General features: G+C 50.4%; 1 protein-coding gene across 3 annotated transcripts; it reads right to left on the bottom strand.

The window, feature by feature from the left end:
* Positions 1 to 21,254, bottom strand: AGFG2 (ArfGAP with FG repeats 2). 3 transcript variants are annotated; one of them, XM_024745456.1, is made up of 12 exons: positions 20,900 to 21,253; positions 12,369 to 12,462; positions 11,406 to 11,521; positions 10,140 to 10,293; positions 9,406 to 9,571; positions 8,603 to 8,728; positions 7,926 to 7,958; positions 3,078 to 3,198; positions 2,806 to 2,888; positions 2,535 to 2,615; positions 1,161 to 1,246; positions 1 to 832 (listed from the first exon to the last, which is right to left on the bottom strand). In XM_024745456.1, exons 1-12 carry the CDS (start codon positions 21,118 to 21,120, stop codon positions 773 to 775), a joined length of 1,341 nt encoding a protein of 446 aa, XP_024601224.1. In that variant the 5' UTR covers positions 21,121 to 21,253; the 3' UTR covers positions 1 to 772. The 3 variants fall into 3 exon arrangements, with proteins under 3 accessions (XP_024601224.1, XP_024601226.1, XP_024601225.1); XM_024745458.1 differs by lacking the exon at positions 20,900 to 21,253 and adding an exon at positions 20,411 to 20,557; XM_024745457.1 differs by lacking the exon at positions 7,926 to 7,958 and having other exon boundaries at positions 20,900 to 21,254.
* Positions 21,255 to 21,779: the final 525 nt, after the last annotated feature.

Raw genomic sequence — 21,779 nt, 5'->3', positions numbered from 1 at the left:
ATATATATATATATATATAATAGGCTATATTAGAAAATTCTCTATGTATAAATATAAAACACTGGTATCCAAACATGACACCACAGCTAACTAAAGTGCTTGACGGAAGTTGGGCATGTATAAGTATGTAGGTAAAACTACTCATCCTGAGGGAGCTGGGGAAGCAAAAACATGGAGAAAGGGGTGCTGTCCCAAGCCAGGGCACCAAGGGCACTCTGGCTCCCCAGGACCTCCCCGTCCCGTCTGATCACCATCCCATGTCAACACCATGCACGCCTCATCCCCACCTCCGCCCTGCTTTCCCCACTGTGCTTCTTCCCACGAGGAGAACAGTGTTAGACAGCTGGGCAGTGGGGAGTTGTTCCCACAAGGAGCACAGCTCAGCCTGTGCCCCCAGCTTCCTCTGCCCACAGGGTTCGGAGTGAAGGGAGCGCTGGGGGCAGGAGAGGAGGACTCTTGTCATCATAATTAGTAATTTGAAAAATAAAACACCAAGGCTCCTCTAGGCCAGGCTCTGCCAGCCCGCCTCCCGGGCCCCCTACCTGGGTGGGGGCTGGAGGAGGAAGGAGGAAGCCTTGGGGTTGCTGACCCGGGAAGCTGCCCTTTTATCTGCAAGCCCCAAGCAAAGCATTAGCACCTCCACCATCCCCAGACCCCTACCCTGCGAAACAAGACCCATCTGGTCTCAGACCCGCAAAACTGCCACAGGCAAGTGGTCATCGGAGCTCCAGGGAGTAGAGGGGCCCCAGAGAGCAGCCCCCCGGACACAGTGCTACAAGAATGGGTTGGTGTTTGGAGGGTTGCAGGCAAACGGGCTTGATGAGGATCCAGTCTGGAAAGAAACAATCACCACAAATTGTTAGATTAGGGAGGAAAGGCTGGAGGCCACGGAAGAAATGCAGCTCAGGATTCCTTTCTCCCTCAAAATTGCTGTGCTGAGGGAGGAGGGAAAGTAAGGGAGCTAGGAGGCAAGCAGAGGGGCGGGTAGTGCAGAGGCTCCTTAACCAGCCCACTCATCCCTGGCTGGGCCAAGGCAGTTTCACGAGGAAGGGGCGTGGTTCCGCCCCACATTGCCCTCTTCTCCTGGAAGGATTCTGTCCCAACCCCCAGAGTGAAAGGCCACACCCACACCAGGCCCGGGCCCTGCACCGGCCACTCACCATGAAGGGGTTGGTGGAGATCCCAGCTGGCTGGCTCAGTGGCCTCTGCCCCAGCTTGGCAGATCCCTGGTCTCCGAAGGAAGAGCCTGGCAGGAAGAGCAAAAACTCAGCTGACGGGAACCCTGCCCCTCGGGGCTAGTGCTGCCTAGCTCGCCCGCCTCCCTGCAGGGCAGGCCCAGTTACATCCCAAGGTGGGCAGCCAGTGGGGGCCTCCCCAACGCGGGGAAGAAACCTGTGGAACAGTCAGAGGACACAGGCAGGTCTGTTGCTTCCCTGGTCTCCCCCTGCTGGTCCAAAAGGGAACTAGCTCAGATGTCTGGCTCCCTAATACGTAGTTCTAATATTCACACACACACACACACACACACAGAGCAGAGTCCCTGGGGGTGGGAATGGGCTAAGAAAGGAGGGCGCAGTCTGAATCCCTTACCATTCTGCTGCTGAGTCACTGAGGTCGGTGGGTGGCAGCTTCTGGGGGAAGCCAGGCCCAGCACCGCTCATCCCAAAGCCTGGCCCTGTGGAGGGAGGGAGGGACATGAGGTAGGTGAGGTTCTGGAAGGTGGGCAGGAGAACAGTTCTTCCTAAGTCCCTCCAAGACACAGAAATGGGATATCGTTTTTCGCCACCCAGAGGTGTGGAAGTACCTGAAATGAGCACGAAACCCTTCAGCGTCCAAGCATCGTGTCAACCCTGCCCTCTCCGGCCTGTGGCCTGTGGCTCGGACAGCAGGGTAGTTATGATCATGGGGTCAGCTTTCTGCCCCCTCTTAAACTGCATAAATCAAAGCAAATTACCAGCCCTCTCTGCCTCAGTTCTCTCATCTCTAAAACGGGGACCATGCCTATCTTCTCGGACTGCTGTGAAAATCAAATAACGGATGTAAAGCCCTAAGTGTTGGGCCTGCCACGTGGGTCAGCTTGGTAGCAAATATTATTCTCTCTTCCTGGCCTGAAGGTTTTAGAGGAACAACAAAAAAACAACAAACAAAAAAACGAAGTGGGGCGTGAGTGTGAGTTTGGAGAGAGAAAAGCAGAGGCAGGGGCTGGGGAGGGGCAGGAGACCACAGGACTCCAGCTGAGAAGGGCAGGAAACAGGGCCATGGTTTCAGGTGGGACACAGAAGGGAAGGAGGCTGGGCTCCCAGAGGGAAACTGAGGGTTGGAGAAAAAAGAATCACCACACTACCAGTCAGCATTAACCCTTCGGAACTGGTTCAGGGAAGGGGCAGCCTGTCTTTTCTAACTCCAAAATTCTGATTTGGTGACCTAGGGGCCTCTAGTTTTTGCCCACTAGGTGGACTGGAAATTAAACCGGCCTGGCCTGGGCTGGTGACTCTGGAGAGAGTCAGGGCCAGGGGACAGTCTGGGAGGCTTACCTGTGGCCAAGCCATTGGGCTGGAAAGGGTTGGTGGAAGGCAGCTGGGCGTGAGCAGCAGGTGTGGTGAAAGGGTTGAAGGCTGCTCAGGGTGGAATGGGGTAGAGGAGGGATGAAGAGCTGGTTATTTTTCTCTCATTTGGTTAATATCGTGATAACTGAGCATTCCTCTAAATCCTGGTGTGCATCTCTCCCCACTCCCCTCCCTCCAGGGTCCCCAATTTCCTCTTGGCCTTAGATTCCCTCCCTGGGTCTCTACACGCAAGACTCACCTCCAAAGGAGAGCCCTGTGCTTCCGCCTCCACCAGTGGTGGCCGACTGGAGCGTGGGGACCTGGCTGGCCATCCCGAACATGCTGTGATATGGGGAGAAAAGTCGGCGTGCACATCATCTAGCACCAAGGAGGTGAGCTGGGCAAGGAACTAGGAGATGGCAAACTCTGTCCTGCCGGACGGGAGGAGCCGAGTGGGCTGGTATAAGCAAGGCCAGGCTTTCCTGGCCGGCTCTCCTGCCTGATGGCAAGCTCCCCAACATCTGGACCTACCTGCTAGGGATGCCTCCAGCTGATGCCCCGGGTCCCAGGAGGCTGCCCGTATCTGCAAGGCTGTTGGGCTGACTGGCAGGTGCCAGAGGAGAGGCACCAAATGGAGTCCCCTGGCTGCTCCCTGGGCAGGCACAGGAAGTAAAACAGGGGGTGCTGGCATGAGACAGGACGGAAAGGGCAGGAGAGATGGAGGCAGAGGTGCAGTGAAGGGGAGGGGAGGGATGGCACAAACGGGGTCCTCTGAGGCAGCCCGTTCTTCCCCCGGATCGGATCACCCAGTTCAGGAGGGTTTGTCTCCCACCGAGAATTCTAGGCGATGTGAGACTCAGCCCTTCTCAATCTCCCTAGCGCTCAAAACCGCCACTGCAGAGAGAAAAGCAGTTCTTCCTCCTCGTCCAGGTCACCGTCCCTCCTGCTCTAGTTTGTCTTACACTTCCCATTTTTTTCCTTAAGAGATGGAAACGTCTGTCTTTTGCCTAAACAGCATTTCCATTTATGAATAAATCATATGAAGGGGCAGGTAGAGGGGTGGGGAAGGAGCTGTGAAGGGCAGAAAGGCTCAGGGACACTTGGGTGACTCGGGGAACGCGGAGATGGCACTGGAGGTGCTGAGCATAAATCTCCGGCCTCACCAGCACCCTTCTCACTCCCATTGAGCCGCCTGCACCCCTCTCGGGAGCCCCCTGACGCCAGGACCTCAGATCAGGGCTGGGACACACTGCCCACGGGGCAGGGCCGACAGCAGGGCTCTCCCGCCCTCCCTGGTCTTCATAGTCAACATGGAAGAGCCTCACAGGGGAAGTTTACAGAACAGCCCTCGGGGCAGGTTAGGGTTAGGGTTAGGGTCCAGTCAGCAACCTGGTCTCGAAGGGAGAGGCCTGAGGCCCTGTCATTTTAAGAAAGCCTCTTTATCTGAGTGTCTAAGTCTCATTTGTAGTGTGGGGTCCTGCCAACTACTCTGGGCTACAGTGAGGGTAAAATGAGGCTACAAATGGGGAAAAGCTTGATTTTTCTGAGTGCTGTAAGACTTTTTGTTACCAAAGGGAAACACACTTTACGTAGTGCCCGCCTCCTGACGGTGCTCCGGAAGGGTTTGCTGAAGGAACAGCTGAACAGGCAGAAGGAGAAGAACTGGATTCCAGTTGTGGTTCTGCCACCTGCTACCGCTGTGACTTCAGCAAACCATCTCTCTCACTCTCCGGAGCCCACTTTTGTTCTTGCTCCCCAACCCCGCCCCCTGTAGGGTGGCTGTAAAGGCCCTCTGAGATAAAGTATTTTGAAATCTCTAAAGCATAACACAAATGTGAGGTTTTATCATACCTATAAGATACTACTTCCAGGGTCAGAGAAGCAAGACAAGGTCTCAAAGGAAACACAGGATGGCTGGCTCAGATGGTAAACACGAGTAGAAAGGGCCCGACCCACAGCCCTCAGCTCTGGCCTTTCCACGCTGCCTTGAACAAGAGGCCTTGCCCATGGCCTTGGCCTGCTAACTCCTACTCACCCTGCAGGCTTAACAGAACCATGTCTTCCATGGGCCTTCCTGACTCCAGTGTTTGATCCTGGTTTTCCTCTCCTAGCACCTTGTTCTTTTCCTTCCTAGCACTTGACATATTTATAGTGATGTATTTTTGTTTATTTCTGTATCAACTGGGTCCCCACTATACCAATTCCACTGCCAAGAATTCCCTTACAGATATAACTTGCCAATGTGCCGAAGCAGAGTTATTAACTGCAGCACTGTTTAACAGCAAAAGACTGGAACATCCTAAATATTCAACAACAGGGAACTGAGCAGATAAATTATGGTCTAGACAGAAGTTGAACAGTGGTGCAGCTATACAAAAGAATGAGGAAGCTCTTAATGTACTACTAAGTAGGGATCAAACCCATGCCCCCTGCAGTGGAAGTGTGGAGTCCTAACCACTGGACCGCCAGGGAAGTCCCTAATAGTACTGTTAGGTTAAAGGAAAATCGAGGTTCAGAACAGCTTGTATATTATGCCATAAAATGCTCAGTACAAAAAAAAAAGAGAAAACAGGACAATAAAAGATAAGTAAGTGAAGGCTACTGACCCCTTTCCCCAGAGGCACAGCTGTGGAGAGGTGAGACGAGAGACCAGCATGGGTCAGGCTGCAGAGACATTTTGTAGGATGGGAACTTGAAGTGTATTTGTGGGAAAAAGGGGACATGCCGGTAGAGGTGGAGAAAGTGGAGGTGAAATTCAGATAGGAAAGCTGATGGGACCAAGCCCTGCAGGAAGTGGGAAAGGACGAGGGAGGTAACCTTCGCAAGGGAAGATACTTCTCTTTCTCAGACACGAGAGGAAGAAGAGGGAAAGGAAAAGATAAAGACACGAGGCAAGGAAGGAAATGGCAGGGTCGGGGTGGTTCTCAAATCCGCGTTGCTCCCTGGTCCCCTCAAACCTCAGCCCTCGTTTCTTGTCAGTACAGTTTTGGGCTTTCTTCTGAGCACCTCAGAACTGTAATGTGGATCTTCCTTTTCTAAAGGGTGAGGCTGCTGTGTTTATCCAAACCCCTCTGTTAAGGGTATCTTCCTGGTGCCAGGCACAGAGCATACCTGATGGGGATGGGGGACCGGCTGTAACGTGGAAGGGCCGAGAAGCCAGCAGGGAAGCCGAGTGCCCAGGGCCTGCCTGCGAGGTTCCAGGGATGGGCTGCTTCTTGAGAGCCAGCACTCAGGGGACAGTGCTCTCCTCAGCCCCTCTCCCTCCCCAACCCCTGGGCTTTCCTGAGGGACAGTGCTAGGCTGTGGCCACTGCAAGCCCTGGTCTTCAGTCCTCTCGCACCCACAGGCTGTGAGGAAGGCTGGGAAGCCACCAGGGTGGTGGTGGATCTTTGGCTTCTCAGACCCCAGGCCTTTCCTTTGCCCAACGGACTCGAGGTACATGGACTTTCCCAGCGGACACAGCTCCCCGTCCTTACTGGGGTCTGACTCCTCAGTCTTGCTCTGGGCCCTTGGGTCAGGGTGCTCCCCTCAGAGAGGACCAGGCTCTCCGCCGAGGGCGGGGAGAGAGTGCTGTGCGCCTCCTGGCCGGCGCTAGAGGGCAGAGCCGGCCCTGGCTCAGGCAGGCTGGGCTCCCTGCACCGAGGGCGCGTCCTCAGAAAGGAGGCCGGCGCTCCCAATACCTGTGCTCCTTTGCTTCCTATCCACTGCCAGAGCCTCACTCCACACAGCTGGATTAGTAGACTTGCCTTCTAACAGTTTCAGGGGAAACTGCACTTTTAGAAACCCCCCTTCTCCATACTCCCCCTCAGATATATAACAATACAACCAGCCTTGTCAGAAGAGACATCCATCTCTCACCCAAATCTTCCTACTTCCTCCCCAGTGGTTCCTCACGTCACACTCACAGTAACACCCTCGTGGTCATGGTGTGGCTGGGAATGAATGGGATCTGCCACTGATCACACATTTGATTTTGGCCAAGCTGAGCCAGTTTCCTCAGCTGCAAAACAGAGATCTTTCTTTCCTCATGGAGATGATACGGGGGTGCTCCCCAAGCACCGTCAGCGCTGGTGAGCTCTGGGTCTGGCCGTGGGCTGTCTGCTTCTTGAGATGAGCAGACACTGGACAGACGGTCCATCCCAGGTTCAGCCTGGGATGGCTCCGGGGCTGATGCCTCCCTTCTCTCCTTTAAAGCTTGGCACTTTAAGCACTCCCTTTAAACTGATCAGTTGCGCTAGGAATGCATCTCTCAACCAGCCAGTTTATAACCACCTTGTAATAGGCTGTTTCCTTTCCAGATCCCATTCCTGGGAATAGCCCCCTCTTGCTAAGTTGATTATTCCTCTACCAGTATACATGTTTGCCAACAGCATACAAAAGGGCCTATTTCCCCACACAATACTGGCCATTATTCATCTTTAAAAATTTTGTGAATATAATGTGCAAAATTACTATCTTATTCTAATTTGTGTTTCCCCTGATTCGTTAGGTTGAGGACATTTTCATGTTTTTTCTGGGTATTATCTGCTTCTATCCCTTGTCCATTATTCTAGTCTTTCTTATTAATAGGAGTTTAAAAGGCACATTATGGTTATTAGCTTTTTGTCTGTTTTCCATGTTGTAAGTGTCTTCTCCTCATCTGCTTCATGCCTTTAAGGACATGAAACATTGTGTGGGGACATTTTTTAGGACATCTTTTACCATACAGAATAACATGTTATATAGAATAACATGTTATATAGAATAACATAACAATTTCTCCTTGTTAGAATTTATGGAGATTTTGTTTCCCAGTATATGGTCAAATTATAAAAGGGTTATATGTTTGAAAATAGTATATATTCTGTATTTTTGTTACAAAGTTCTACTTATACTTCTTAGGTCAAACTTGTTAAAGTGTTCCTCAAATGGTCAACTCTCTTCCCTCCTTGTCTATCTACTCCACCTATGAATCTTGTGAGAGAATCTATTATAGTCTCCATCTGTTGGTTTATCAGATTTTCTTTCTGTCTAATAGTTTTTGCTTTATGGATTTCAAGGCTACTCTGTCAGTTACTTTAAGTTCACAATGTGAGAACTCTGTTGTGAATTTTAAATTCTGTCAATATAAAATGTCTCTTCTTGTTCCATTCAAAAAATTAAAGACAAGAGCAACAGTGAGAGGCGGGGGCGCTGTGGACAGCAGAGAGTCAGGAAGTCTGCGCTGTGGGATGGGCTCTGCTGGGCTGTGGGCTGCATGACTAGGGAAACTGCTAACTGCCTCCTTTGTTAAAGGCTAAATTTGAGGGGTTCCTTCCAGACCTCAAAACTCTAGGGTCAGAGGACCTGAGACAGAGGCTTCTGCCTTGGGTCGGCTGTGGAGTGGGAGGAATAACTTACCGAAGCTGTGACTTCCAGTTAGCATCCGACTGGCTGGCAGTGAGGGTGGGGCAGGGAAAGGGCAGGTAGGTGGGGAGGAGAGAGAGAGTGTCAGTCACTGGCCGTCCCCAGACATCTGTCCTCACAGCGCTCCGGCTGCCCTCCTGTGTGCAGGATGTCCAAAGGAAGGAGGCAGCCCGAAAGCTCTGAAGCCTGATTGATGTCTGGGAGCTTCGGGAGGGACCGAGTGCTTTCGGGGCCTTTAGACTCTCCTTCCATCCCACAGGAACAACACGATGCAGTGTTGGCAGGCTTCTGCTCTAAGAGGGATGCCTGAGGACTTCTGGAGACCACCTAGGATGCTGATCCAGACCTTGCCCTGGGGGCCCTCTCAGGGAAAGGTCATGTCCATTCTCATGTTTTCTAGGACTCGGGTCTCCATTACTTCCCAGTCAGCGACCTCCTAGTGCATAGCCTGCACAACTCCTGATGCAGTTTTAGCCATTTCCTTACATGAAGAAAGAGAACAGAGCCCCTTCTTCCTGACAAGAACCCCATCAGACTGCCCTCATCCTTTCCTGGAGCTTCTCCTCTTTGTGCGGTACTTTGGGTGGGTGCGGATGTGAATGCAGGGTGATGTATGGGTGTGGACAGTGGGTCACGGTTGCAAGCAAGGAAGCCAGAGGGGCAGAGCTTACCTGGGGGTGCTGGCTGCGCCTGGAACGGGGCTTGGCCAGCTGGAGGCATGCTTCCAAATGCAGAAGAGCCAGGGCTACTGCCAAAGGCATCGAAGTTGGCAAAGCCCCCATGGGAAGGCGTCTGGCCTATAGGTGGAGAGAATATAAAGGTTATGTTTATATATGATGTATATGTAATCCATATCACACGGACTAGTTCTGAAGGCCAAGGGCTGCTCAATGGGACATCTGCCTTCCTGCAGGGTCCTCTTCAGAGGGAGTTGGCAGGAGCCTGGGGCAGAGAGCCAGACACATGCAGGGGGAAAGGGCATCTCAGAGGCCTCCAAGTTCACTCCCCATTTTTTATCCTTACTCCGTGAGGCATTAACATTTTTGTCAGGGCCTAGTTTAGGCGGAATCATGGAAAAAGATTTTGCTGGGGGGAAGGGCTTTAAAAAGGAAAAAGGGAAACTAGATAATCACTTTGTTCCACCCTCTACTGGCTACTGCTGATGTTCTGGAAGAGGGCAGGGGAAATGGAACCTGTGACAATCCCCTTGCCCCACTTTAACACAGAGAGAAACTAAGAAAAAGGCTCTTTCCAATGCTCTAAGAGGGAGAGCTGGGAGCCCCCAACTGCCATGCTTTCTGGTCAAACTCCCAAAACGAATCCCGGCTGTACTCATCTGACCCCCACCCTCCCAGCCGTGATACTTCAGAATTACCATCACGTTCATTCCTGTGCAGAGAGCTAGGGCCGAGTGAATTCCTTGTGTGATGGGGACATATGTTGTAGGAAGGTTCTCTTCCCAAGTCCCACTTACCCCCAAAGGCTGGGAATGCAGCAAAAGCTGGTGCCACCTGGGGAGCAGCAAAGGGGTCTCCGCCGATGTCGGCCAGCAGGTCAGTACTGGCTTTCTTGACCGAGGAGGGGGGAGGTGGCTGAGAGCTCCGGGGCTGGGACGTCCGGGGCTGAGACTGACTGACAGACTTGGAGGAGAAGGCAGTACATATAGCACTCGGAATCCCAGCCATGACCCAGGCCCTTGCATGGCTCCCCGGGCTGCCCCCAGATAGGCGAGTGGAGAGAGAAGAGAGGCAGAAACTACCCTCAACCAAGAGGGTTCCCGGGCAGAAGGTGCCTGAGCCCTTCTCATCCCTAATTCCTCTGTCCTCTCAGTGCAGCAGCTCCCAGAACCACATATTTTAGAGCACGTTAGTCAAGGCAACCCTGAGATACACAGGGATGTCGCCCAACAGCCCCTCCTCATCTTTCCCAGGCGCCTGAAGCAGTGTCCTGGCCCCTGTTTTTCCTTGGAGGAATGGTCACGTTTGAAGTTGATACTCTGACTTCCCTAAATACCACTTCCTGTTGGGGTCTTTTTTCCAAAACATACAGATCCAAGGTGAGAGATGCAAGACATGGGAACAGCAAGGCTGAGAACCTGCTCACACCTCTTGGACCGTCGTCTGCTAAGTTCAGGCAATTGGATTTAGGAAACTGATACCCCTGCCTCCCAAATCCCAAAATAAGCTGCAGGGCACATCTGAGAGTTACCTGGCTGGAAGTGGAGGCAGCAGCCGAGAGAGATGGCACAGGATCCCCCAGAAGTGTCCGCGGGGGCTTCCCTTCTGGAATGGAGCCCTGGACGGGGGTGGAGGCGCCACCTTTGGTATAAGTGGGCCCTTTGACTTGGTCTGGGGGGACATACCTTGGAGAAAGAACAGTAAGGCTAAGAGGAGAGGGGTGAAACCTTGGACCTTGCTCAGCTTAGGTGCTTGACAAAACACAGGTTACAGCAGTCAAAGTCCTTTCTCACTTTCCCTACTGATTCTCTTTTTTGAACTAAAGGGAATTTAGCAACTTAGCAAAGTTCTGCCTAACTTGAGCTTCCCCTTTACTGTCAGGTGCTCATTTTTTTCCTGCAGGGATGTTCAGTTGGCTCTGGCTTGTGCCGGTCTTCCCCTCATCTCTCCCTCCTCTTTCTGACACATCAAACCATCTGGGTTTCAAGTAATAACACCTGCAGTCATGCTGAGCAACAGGTGATCCTATTTTCCAACTTCCTACTCAAGGGTCCCCTTTTATTTCCTGGGAGTATCTTCAGGTTCCTCCTTCTCTGCCACCTCACCTTCTAAGTGCTCACGGTCTATCCTGCCGGCTGCTGCACCTTCTGATCAAATCCCCTTCCACTCCAGTGGATGCGGTCTCTACTCCGGATGTATCTTCTTTATCCCAAGGACCGCCCCCCGAAGGGACTCCAAAATTCTGTTTTATCCACACCAGTCTCCTTGCTCCCTGAATTCTCTTCTCCACCCCAGAGTTACCCCCAACTGTACACACCCCGCCACCCCCCAGAAATCGAACAATAGGAAGTGACACCTGGGGAGAGAAAAGGCAAGAGAGAACAGAGATGCTGTTTCCTCAGCAGGAAAACAGGGGACATATGAATCACGGGTTAAAAGCATGAAGCTAGAGGACATGTGCTCCCAGTCACCTCTCTCCATAAATGAGATCAGCTGAGCTATAAAAATGAACCCAGACTCCCTAGTGGGGGCCATATCTCTCCCCTCCAACCAGTCTACTGTCTCCCCAAAAGAGGGGACATCAAATCTGCAAGGTTAGTGACCAAGAGCAAGTTGTTCTTTCCTGTACCTTTGTTATTTTGAAGTCAGAATTCGGCCCTAACTGAATCTGAAGGGAACAGACTCAACCCTCGTCTAGCCTTTGAGAGAAGCCCCAGTTCAGCTCTGGAAACTGGACTGTAAGATGAAGTGTGTCTTGGACACATGTCTCCAGAGCAATCTCTTTCCTCCTCCTTACCATCTCTTCTTCTCATATTTTTCCTGGAGAAACTCCTTCACCTTCTGAGGATCCCTGGAATCTGGTATTAAAGATGTGCGAGCATCGAAAAGACCCAGCCAAATCTTCCTGCAAACCTAAAGGAATGAAGTCAGGTGGCAGAGGAACTGAGGCAGAAAGCATGAAATGGGAGTCAAACCATTTCCAGCTCATTTATCAATAGACGTTTATCGAGCATGGACACAATGTGAGGATCTGGGTACACCTACAAAACAGACATGATCCCTGTCCTCGCAGAGTGGATCATCTAACGGGGAGGTCATGCCTTAGATAAATAAAAATACATTTATAATGACACACTGTGACACATCTTGTGAAAGAAAACAGAGGGCCATGAGAACTAAGGGGGACTAAATTTGGATGGAGGTGGGGTCAGGAGCAATTTTCAGAACTGTAGCTTCCAGAACACCCCCTAGAGGCCCTTGTTTGCACCCTCCAAGTTAAGTCTGTCACCCATAAGCTAGGGGTACTGCTGACACCAAGGCTGGCATCTTCCCACCAGCAGATTTAGCTGGAGAAGGGGTTTAACTCCCTTTCAAGTAAATGACATGGCTTAGACCCAGTTGCCGAGGCTCCAGTCAGCAGAGCTGGCTCCAGGAGCTCTTGCTTGGAGGGCCTGGCTCAGTCAACCCTGAACGCTCATCACTGTGGAGCATTTCCCCCCTCGAGTGCCCAGGAGCCACCCCCGACAGAGATTTTGCTTCTTCCCCTGATTCTTCCAACAAGGGGCCTGGACAAACCCCAAATTTTATAACTGTCTGTAAATGTACACCTGGACATAAGTTAAGATACCTTACGTACTAAAAAATAAGAGAAACTCGAACAAAAAAGAAAACTGTAGGGCTTTTCTATACTCTTGAGGCAAAGCTCCACCGACAGATAGGGCAACTGCAGCCTGGAACCCTTCCGTCTGGGGTGGCTCACCTCGTTTCCACGGGATTGCAGGAACACTACTTCAGGCTCAGTGAAAGTTGTCATGGAGATGGACTTGACACGATGAGGGGGGTTCAGGCCTCTCCTGTGGGAGACAAATAGAAAAAAAGAGAAGTAGAATGCCACTAGCACTGCAGGTCTGTTTATGGGAGGAGAGGGAGGGGTAAAGGATAAAACCACACGTACATGAAACTCTCTGACTGAAGCTACTTCCTAATTCAAGGAAAGAAGGGAGGCAAGAATGTTCTGGAGGCTTCTCATGAGAGACAGGGAACCCGAGTCACTCTGGAGAGAAAGGTAGAGCCTGCCCATCCAGAAGCCTCCTCTACCTCGGCTTAGACCACAGCAGCTGGGTGTTCAGGCTGAGGGGTATTTCTGGGAACTCTGGCATGGGGGCACTTCCCGTTTCCTGCTTCATCACTGTTTGAGACCTATAGCACATCCTCAGGGTCCCAGAGCCCATGGAGACACAAATCCCTCATACATGAGGGAAAGCAAAAATGAAGGCCCGTGACTATCCCTGATAATACCAACACAGATAAGATTTGGAAACAAGAGTCCCTAGGCTGGCTGCTCCCCCTCTTGACTACACAGGAGGGCGGTGTGGTGGAGGGATGAACCGGGCCTCTCTTTTTAGGGAGTGATCTCTGGGAAAAGAAGTATTCCAGACTTCCTTTCACTTCTAGATCTTTCAATGAAGCAGGAGGAAGTCAGGTTCAATCATGAGTATGAGACAGGCATGAGTCAGGAACATATACCCTGTAGGGATGCTTTTGTGCCAGCTCTGTGTATTCTGTTAACTCCCTGGGAGTCCAGCTCTGCCCACAGATGCCCTGTGGAGATTACAGCTGAGAAGGCTTCCTCGCCCCCACTCAGCTGCCCTCCAGAGTGCTCTAACTGGAGCCTGGGGCCAAGCCAGGCAGGCTTTCAGAGGTTCCCCTTTCCTTACCTTCAGTTTTACTCTAGTCTGAACCTATGGCCCTCATCACATGAAAACACAACTGGCTGAACCAAAACAAATAAATTAGACGCTGGGGTCAGGAGTGAAAGACCATGGGCACATGCAAGAAAGACAGTCTCAACTGATAAGCCCTCTTCTGGTTTTCACTCCTCTGGAAAAAATAGGCAAAGCAAGACGTGAAAATAAAAGTAACTCTAGGATACGGTCCTGGCTGACGCCCTCAGGAAAGCGAACAAAATTTACCAGATGGAAATCTTAGGGAAAGGTGGAGAAATCACACATGCAGGCTTACAGGTACACACGATGAATACAGGTGCCCAGGCGAGCCTGGCAGAACGGCAGTGCGTGGGTTAGCATAAGTGAAGGCAGCCTGGGCGGGGACAATGGACAGAAGACAGAGTACAAGGTAAACAGTGAAGGACAGCTGCTCTTTTGGACAAGTTACCGATTCTGGGATTCTAACCAAGGACAGGAGGGACACTGGAGGCTACAACTGGGGGCGTTTTCAGCAATTTTGCTACTAGACTTGGATGGGTTTCAAAATACCCCTTTAAAAGATAAGCAATATCAAAGAGGACGGATGCCCTGAGGAAAGATGAGAGCCGGGAAAACCAAAAGCCAGGCTTTGTAACTCGGTGTCAAACCATAGCTCTTAAACCTGATTTGACCTGAAGACTCTCTTCTGATTGCATTTCAGAGACTCCAGTTTTCTCTCCTAAAGCCTCTCTTACCAGTGGCTTGGTTCTGTTTTGGTCCTGAAGTCCAGACATCCCGCAGTCCAGACATCCCACTTTGATACTCTTTCCCTTGCCCTTTCTCACCTTAACCACTGTGCCCTTCCCCCTGGGAATGCCAGGCCTTTCCGAGGTCTAGCCAGAGCAGACTTCTCTGTTCCTATGATCCTGGGCCGCCCTATCACCTCCCACTGACAAATATTTACTTTGCTAAATAAAACACAAGGCATTGCGTTTGGCACTGTGGGGGATGCAAAAATTATAGGACCTAGTCCTCGATCACTTGCTTCCAAGAAGGAGCCAAGGAGCCCGGAGAGGGTACTTCGCAATGCAGCAGGCGCACACAGTCAGATGGGGGAGGACGTGGCACCAGGATGCAGCAGTGAGGGAAGAGAAATGGTCATGGGAAAAGTAAAATGTATTATGTTTACACTAGAAAAACAGATTCTAAGCCTATCACAAAAAGGTCATTGACATTTCCTGACAGGACAACCAGGAACTGTTAGCAAAGTATAAACAGGGAGGTGTGCTTCCTTGGCAGGGGTGGGGGGTGGGGAACTTGACCCACTCATCAGTCTAGAGGGGATGCTTAGAGCAACAGAACTTCCTCTGGCTGAGCTTGGATTGGAGGGGTTTTGAGGTGGGGTAGAGAAAGGATAAAGGAAAGGCAGAGAAAAGAAGTGATTTAGGTGCTTTGGGCCAAATGAATCTGGTGGAACAGGATGTTTCCATAGCACAGTACAAAAAGCACTGCTCTGACCTTGATGTCTGTGGACTGGATCATGTATAACCAGAGCCATGGTTTGGGGGCAGGGAGAGTCTACAAGGCAACACTGCAGCCCAGGAAGAGGGCCTAGTTACACGGCCTATGAGTCAGAGCGTTTGTCTCTGAATCATAGAGAGGCCACTGCTGGCCAAGAGAAGCAATTTAGAAATGAGAGCCCCTCTCCTCCCAGGAGCCGAAATCAAATGGTCTAGGAGTGTTGTGTGTTACCGGGTACAAACCAGGGTCATGCACTGGGCCAGATGGGAATCACTGGCCTGGAATTAAACAGACCCAACTCTCCAACTTGCAGCCAGTCTCCCCAACATAACTCTCAGGTTCTCCCCAAAACAAGAAGAAGTGAGAGCTTGAAGGAGGCACTGCTCTTTGGTTATCACAGCAAATTTATTCTATTATTTCTAACCAGGAGGAGCTGGGGAAATAGAGATAAAGGTATTTGCCCAGAATAGGGCAAGTTTTTCTAGTTGAAGGCAAGTACATTACTAGGGCTCAAGCCTTCAGCCCAGTCATGATGTCTTCTTCTACTTCAGTTTCTCTTTCACAGGGCACCTAAAGGGCACTTGAAGTACTCTGACTCCCTCTCTGAAGCACTCTGAATTACTTGGCAAGTGAAGCGACTTGCAGAGATCCTGAAGTCTGCCCAATCCTCCCTCTCTTTGCCTCTCTCCCTTCCCTTTGCTTGTATTAAGCATACTACTATTTCTGCAAATACCACATCTTTTGTTTCTCTGTGGTCATCACCCTCAAACTGGCCCATGTTTTGCTTCTATCTTGCTTCACAGAAGCCTCAAACCTGCTCAGCTGCTCAGATAAGAAGGGTTCTGCCAGGTCGACAGTGGAAAAAAACAGTTCTACCCAGCACCCAAGTTCCTTCATTTGTGCCAGATTTGGACTCGGGCATTCCTTACCTCTGAATATTTGTGTTCAAATTCATACACTCTAGATTGTGTTTCTTTGCCCCTGGGATTCCATTCCTCTGCCTCTGAGCAGGGTTCAGCTAAACCAGGTTAGCTCTTATCTTGGACCCAAACATTACCAAGAAGAGTCCCTCTTAGGAAGGCTCCCCATTACCCTGCTCCAGGGTCAATTTCACTAATTTTAGGGAACTCCTTCCTAACTGAAAGTCCCCTGCTTCGACCCATTTCCTGAAGTTCTTCCTCAGTGACAATAATAAACAGCTGCCCTCATGTAGAGACACGTGGAATCCTGATACTACCAGCTACCTTCCTCTTCAGGCTCAATCTCAATCCTTTCACATTTTGCCCCCTTTCTTCTCACCCCTTTGTTAATTTATTATTTTCTTAGGAGCTTTTCAAGTTGTCCAAAGGCCCTATACAATAAAATGCCTAAATCTGTAATTTTAGAGACTCTGTCCATCTCTGCCTGGCAGAAGTGAATATGAAAGGAGAGGTGCGGACTTCCCTGGTGGAGCAGTGGTTAAGAATCTGCCTGCCAATGCAGGGGACACAGGTTTGATCCCTGGTCCGGGAAGATCCCACATGCCGTGGAGCAACTAAGCCCATGCGCCACAACTACTGAGCCTGTGCTCTAGAGCCCGTGAGCCACAACTACTGAGCCCTCGTGCCTCAACTACTGAAGCCCGTGCGCCTAGAGCCTGTGTTCCATAACAAGAAGCTCATGTACCGCAACGAAGAGTAGCCCCCTCTCACCGCAACTACAGAAAGCCCGCACTCAGCAACAAAGATCCAACGCAGCCAAAAATAAAATAAAATAATTTTTTTTAAAAAAGAAAGGTGAGGTGCGAGGGGATGGAGGGACAGGACTAAAATAAGGGCAAGGCATACGTCTACCTCTCCAGCCCAGACAGATGGAAAAGTACTGAATTATTGAACAACATACTATACCTTTCCTTCCATGGAGATAAAAGTGTTTTGGTTAGGAACAGCTATTAGCGAGCCAGACAGGGAAACTAAGGCACCAGAAGGGTAGCAACTTGTCACAAATAAAGAGCTGTCAGGCACATCTCTTGACATCCAGTCCAGGGCTCCGTCCACCTCAATCCTGACTTAATCCCACTGTTAGAATAAAGTTGTAAAGAAGTAGAAGAGACAAATAGCTACTACTGAGACCTGAAAGATGGTGGATTAAAGGACAGACTCAGACAGACAGGTCAGGGAAGCATGTCACATACTTGGCTGAAAAACTGGGTGTCAAAGATAGTGCCTAGCCCAGATGCCAATGAGATCTCAGGCCTCTCCATCTATTTCCTTTTTAAAGAAAAGTTGAGGCATTTTTCTTTCTTTTCATTTCTCCATTGAGGCATCCAAGCAAACCAGAACAAGAAGGAACACTGAGGCACTGCTTTAGAAAGAAGTCCTTTTCAGTGGCAATTTTTACCCCCCCTAGCTTCAAATGGCAGATTCGTCTTCTAGTTGAAGAGTGAGAAGTATAACTGAACAGACAAGTGCATGAATAGATTAGGGAGAGTAAAAGGATCTCTATCCAGGTTAAGGAAATTAGGTATTGGAAGAAAACCAAATGAATAAAACTAGGTCAAATTTGGGACCTACCACTGTGGCAGCATGTATGTAAATTTAGAAACAGCAGAAATTAGCAGCCTCTCTCTCAGGCCCTCACACCAACACTGTGGGTTTCTGCTTGAGCTGAGAAAAAATTTCTCATTGAAAAAGACAGAAAGAATGAGCTCGCATATGCAGAGCTGAAGGCACAGCCATACCCACCCCCACTATTAAAATCTCAATTTTTCTTCAGATCTTGGGAAATTCAACTTTGGCTGGAACAGTCAACTTTGTTATTATCAGTCAATCCAGCCAGATGGGAACCCTGGCAATTCTGCTCACTGCCCCAGAACACTCCAGCCCCCTAAGTGGTCGACATATTTGTAACACACTCAACAGGAAACTGGCTTTCAAGAGAGCCAAGCCTCTGTCTCCTTTCTCTGGCTATGGTGTGAAGTATGATACTTCAATTTCCTCTCCTTCAGTATCCTCTTTATTTTAAGCAAGAATATTTCTTCTCTTTTTATCATCATAGCTGAATATGAGCTCTCATCACTCTCTAGCCCATGCTGAACTTTAGTTTACTTCGTAGCACTTATCACTACCTGAAATTATGTATTTCATGACTCATTTAGAGTCCAAGGCCTCCCCTAGGATGCAAGCTACATGAAGATAGGACTTTGTCAGTTTTGTTCATTACCACAACTCCAGTGCCTAAAACAGCGACTGGGGCTTCAAAGACACTTGACAAACATTTGTTGACTGATAGACTGATGCAAGATATTGGCCTACTACTACGATTTTCACTAGCACCACAAAATCCAAATCTGTGGGCAAGCAACCATGTGGATTTAAGACGTTGACTGGTGTATGGGTCACTGTGGAGCCACGCTTCTCCATTGCCTGCTGGGCTGTGTGCCCCCTCCTTACTCTACAGCCAGCAGTAAGCACGCCCCACCTCACATTCTGCCTATGGCCCACCTGCCAGCTCCCAGCCCTTCCCAAGGTACATCAAAGGGCACTGGTAATACTTTGCGAAGACCCCTTTTAAAGCTTTACACGCTTTGCCCTAGTCCATGCTATTACGACCCCAGTCAGCAAAGGAGAAGTACCAAACCACCAGAACCCAGGCAGACGGTCACAGCCAGGGCAACTAAAGCTTTCTTGTAGAGTTTCTTCTGACATTTGTCTCTTTATAATCTCAACATGCCTTCAGTTCAGCTTCATTTATTGGTCCAGCTTCTTGACCCTTCACTCTACCCTCACTTCCTGCTAACAAACAGTTGGCCTAGCTTCTGATTTCCCAACCACCGAAATGCGTTCCCTAAAGTCTACCACCTTGAGAATCACTCCGAGTAATTCTCATAATGCTTTACCAAAGTACTAAGCAAAAATGTCCTTTCGAGAATCTTTTGAAACTAAAAGAAAAGGGGGAGGCTGGTAGACTCCCACCACTTGGTCCTATAGGAACTTAGCTTCCTAAGGAGCTAAGCCCCTAGTTGGAAGTTACGTGCGCCACAGAGACAGGCCTCTTGAGGTACTTCTCTGTTAAGCAACCTTAGGCCATCGTCAGCCCCACCCACTGTCTGTCCAGATCACAGGTGTTTGACTTTTCACCAGTGAGCTCCACAATAATGACCACAGGAGGAAGTGGTAGAGTTCTGCAAATTGTGCACTGATGTTTAAGGAGTTAACTTGTCCAGCAAAAGAAACCGGGTTTTTAATGTGAGCCAGATCCCTTGGCCCTCCTTCTGTCCTGATTGAGGGACATTCATTAGAGAAGGGAAGTGTTGTCTATGGGATACTTTAAGCCAAGATCTATAAAATAATGATAATGATGTCAGCACTTTCCATTTATTCAGCGTTTTGGCTTTCACGCCTTGGCAGCTGACTAGGGGAATGAGTTAACACTGCTTCCTGGGACCTAGACTCTGATATGCCATCAGTGTTATCCCCCTGCTTCCTTTGACTTCTCTCCAGACTCTGTAATCAGATTTGCCTTCTCATAACAGGATCTTCAGGAATCTGCTCTCTTTGTACTCTGCACTATAAATATTCCTAAACTTTGCTCCTGTTCTCCTCAACGTACTTGTCCCAGTCTCGAGTCTCTATCCTTTGACTTCCTTTGAGCCTCTATCTCAACTTTTGACACATTCCTGTTCGTGTTCTAAACCACTATCCCAAGAGCCACGATGCTTTTACTTAGACGGAAGTCAAGTCTATCCTCACAACACACAAGTAAGGTTGATTAACATATAGAAGTTTGGCTAACGAAGTAAGAATCGAATAGAGAAATAATCCTAAACTGCATGAGGAGACCTGGACCCTCATTTCTGGTCTGCCGTGATCATAACTAATATGGAACAACAAATGCTGAAAACAGCAACCCCCACCTGGCATTGGATAAGTTACTAAACCTCTCTTTGCTTCTGTTCTCCCATCTGTCACGCAAGAACAATACCACTCCCTCCTCAGCTCCTAAAGATGTAAGAAGAAACAAGGAAAGCGCTCCTAGTTAAAAATGAAACGAACCAAACTAATGTATTAATACTAAAAAAGTCAAAATAAAGCCCCTGATAAGCTTATAAAGATAGACATGCAGGCTTGGTATCAAATGTTAGTCATGCATCTAACCAGATAACTCCCTTAGGGGGAAAAAAGAACCTTACTATATAACCAGAAATCTGGGCTAGAAATCTGTGGCTCTAAATTAGCTCAGGCATGACCAAATTCAGTGCCGGTGCCAAGGTAGCACTGCAGATTATTCAACAACCCACCCTCCCCCCAAATCTAGAAAGAGTCGCCAGATGTTACTACCAGGAGCAAGCCATGGTAACAAGGAGCTTAAAGGTGTAAATCATTACACTTAAGGATGGCTCATCCAGACCCCCAAACCTCTGGAAAAGTTAAGTTCTCTAACAGGGCAACCCATCAGCATTCATCTCTTAGAATTGTAAGAAATCTCCCTCTGGGTAGCATTCTAAAGCCCTGCAAGATTAGGATCTGTTCCTGAACACTGGAACGTGGCTCTTTACCTGCCATTACCGTTGTGCTGTCAACCTGGGTTAACTTACCTATTTTAAATTGGTTTCTCCGTCTCACAATCCAGGATGGGCACAAGCCAGAAGGAAGAAAGGTACCCCTTCATGTTGAGTCTAGCTTGCTCTACCTCTTTCCTGTTTGCCCTCCACTTACATGAAGTTCCCTTTCAAGGTGTCTATCATTCTCTGGCCCCTTAAATCTCTAACCCCCACCCGACCCCAGTTTCCTTCAATTCTCCCCACTTTCGGATCGCCTCGCCTCCTTTAGGGAGTTTCTCCAGTTCTCACGCTGTCTTTCCTTTCCCCTGCATCGCGACTCCAATCGTTTTTTGTCGCCCCTGACCCTTCGCCTTCCCCGTGACACCCCTGCAGCAGACGACCCTCTCGGCACATCCTGCGCGTCCCAGGCCTCCCCACCGCCCCCGACCTCGGCTCTGTCCCTTCGCCCCGGGTCCCCCGCTGTCCTCAACGCCAACTCTCCGCCGCTCCTTCCCGGTCCTCCCCCCGCGCCGGTCCACTCACAGGAGGCCGGAGCAGGTGGTGCAGACGAAGCTGCCCACGGTGATATCCACGTAGGTGACCCCGCGCTGGGCGCACTCGAAGCAGTGGCGGTTCCCGGCCTGGCTGCAGCCTCCCAGCTCCCGCACCCGGCGACACCACACCTCCGAGGCCGCCTCCGCCTCCGCCTTTCCCCCGCCGACCCCGCCACCCGGCCCTGGGCCCTTCTTCGCTGCCATCACCATGGCTGCTCAACCCCTCGGACCTCCTCCCTGCAAGTCAGCAATCGCCCCTTCAACCACTGCCGCCTTCCCGCCTCCTCAGCCGCCCCCGCACGCCCGGCTCCCCTGACAGAAGCTAGGGAGCCGGCGGCAGCCGCGCGAGACTCCTCAACCCCCTGCTTCTCCTGTCCTGCACGCTGATTGGCTAGCCTCCTCCACCTCCTCACTCTGATTGGCCCGGCATTGGAAGGCCTCGAGTTGCGGGAGCTGCCAACGCCACGCCCCACTGCCTTCAGACCTCAGGCCTCTCGGATTGGGCTGCTGAGACCCTGGCTGCGAGAACTGTGCGTGCTCTCTCCTTGTTCCCGCCCCCTCTCGCCACTGCCTCCAGGGCTGACCGCCTCCCACACTCGATTGGTGAGTCTTCGGAACTCGGTTCCGACGATAACTCTGATTGGCTGTCGAGGCTGCAAAGATTGCTTTCGAGAAAGAGTGGGTGTCCTGCGCGTGCGCAGCTATGGTCCTCGGGAGGGATGATGTTAATTCCCGCTAAATTTCAAAAGACTAGTTTCAGCTAGACTGTGCCGAGAGGAACGCAAAGCCGAAGGGAAGTGGCCAAGTGAGGGGCCAAAGAGAGGGAGAAAAGACGGGAGCTCTCAGAGTAAGGAAGGGAGAAGGAGAGG

The sequence above is a fragment of the Neophocaena asiaeorientalis genome, unplaced genomic scaffold (assembly GCF_003031525.2).
Source record: "Neophocaena asiaeorientalis asiaeorientalis breed wild unplaced genomic scaffold, Neophocaena_asiaeorientalis_V1.1 scaffold461, whole genome shotgun sequence".
In the NCBI taxonomy this organism is placed as follows: Eukaryota; Metazoa; Chordata; class Mammalia; order Artiodactyla; family Phocoenidae; genus Neophocaena; species Neophocaena asiaeorientalis.
This window is presented reverse-complemented; position numbering and strand designations above follow the sequence as displayed.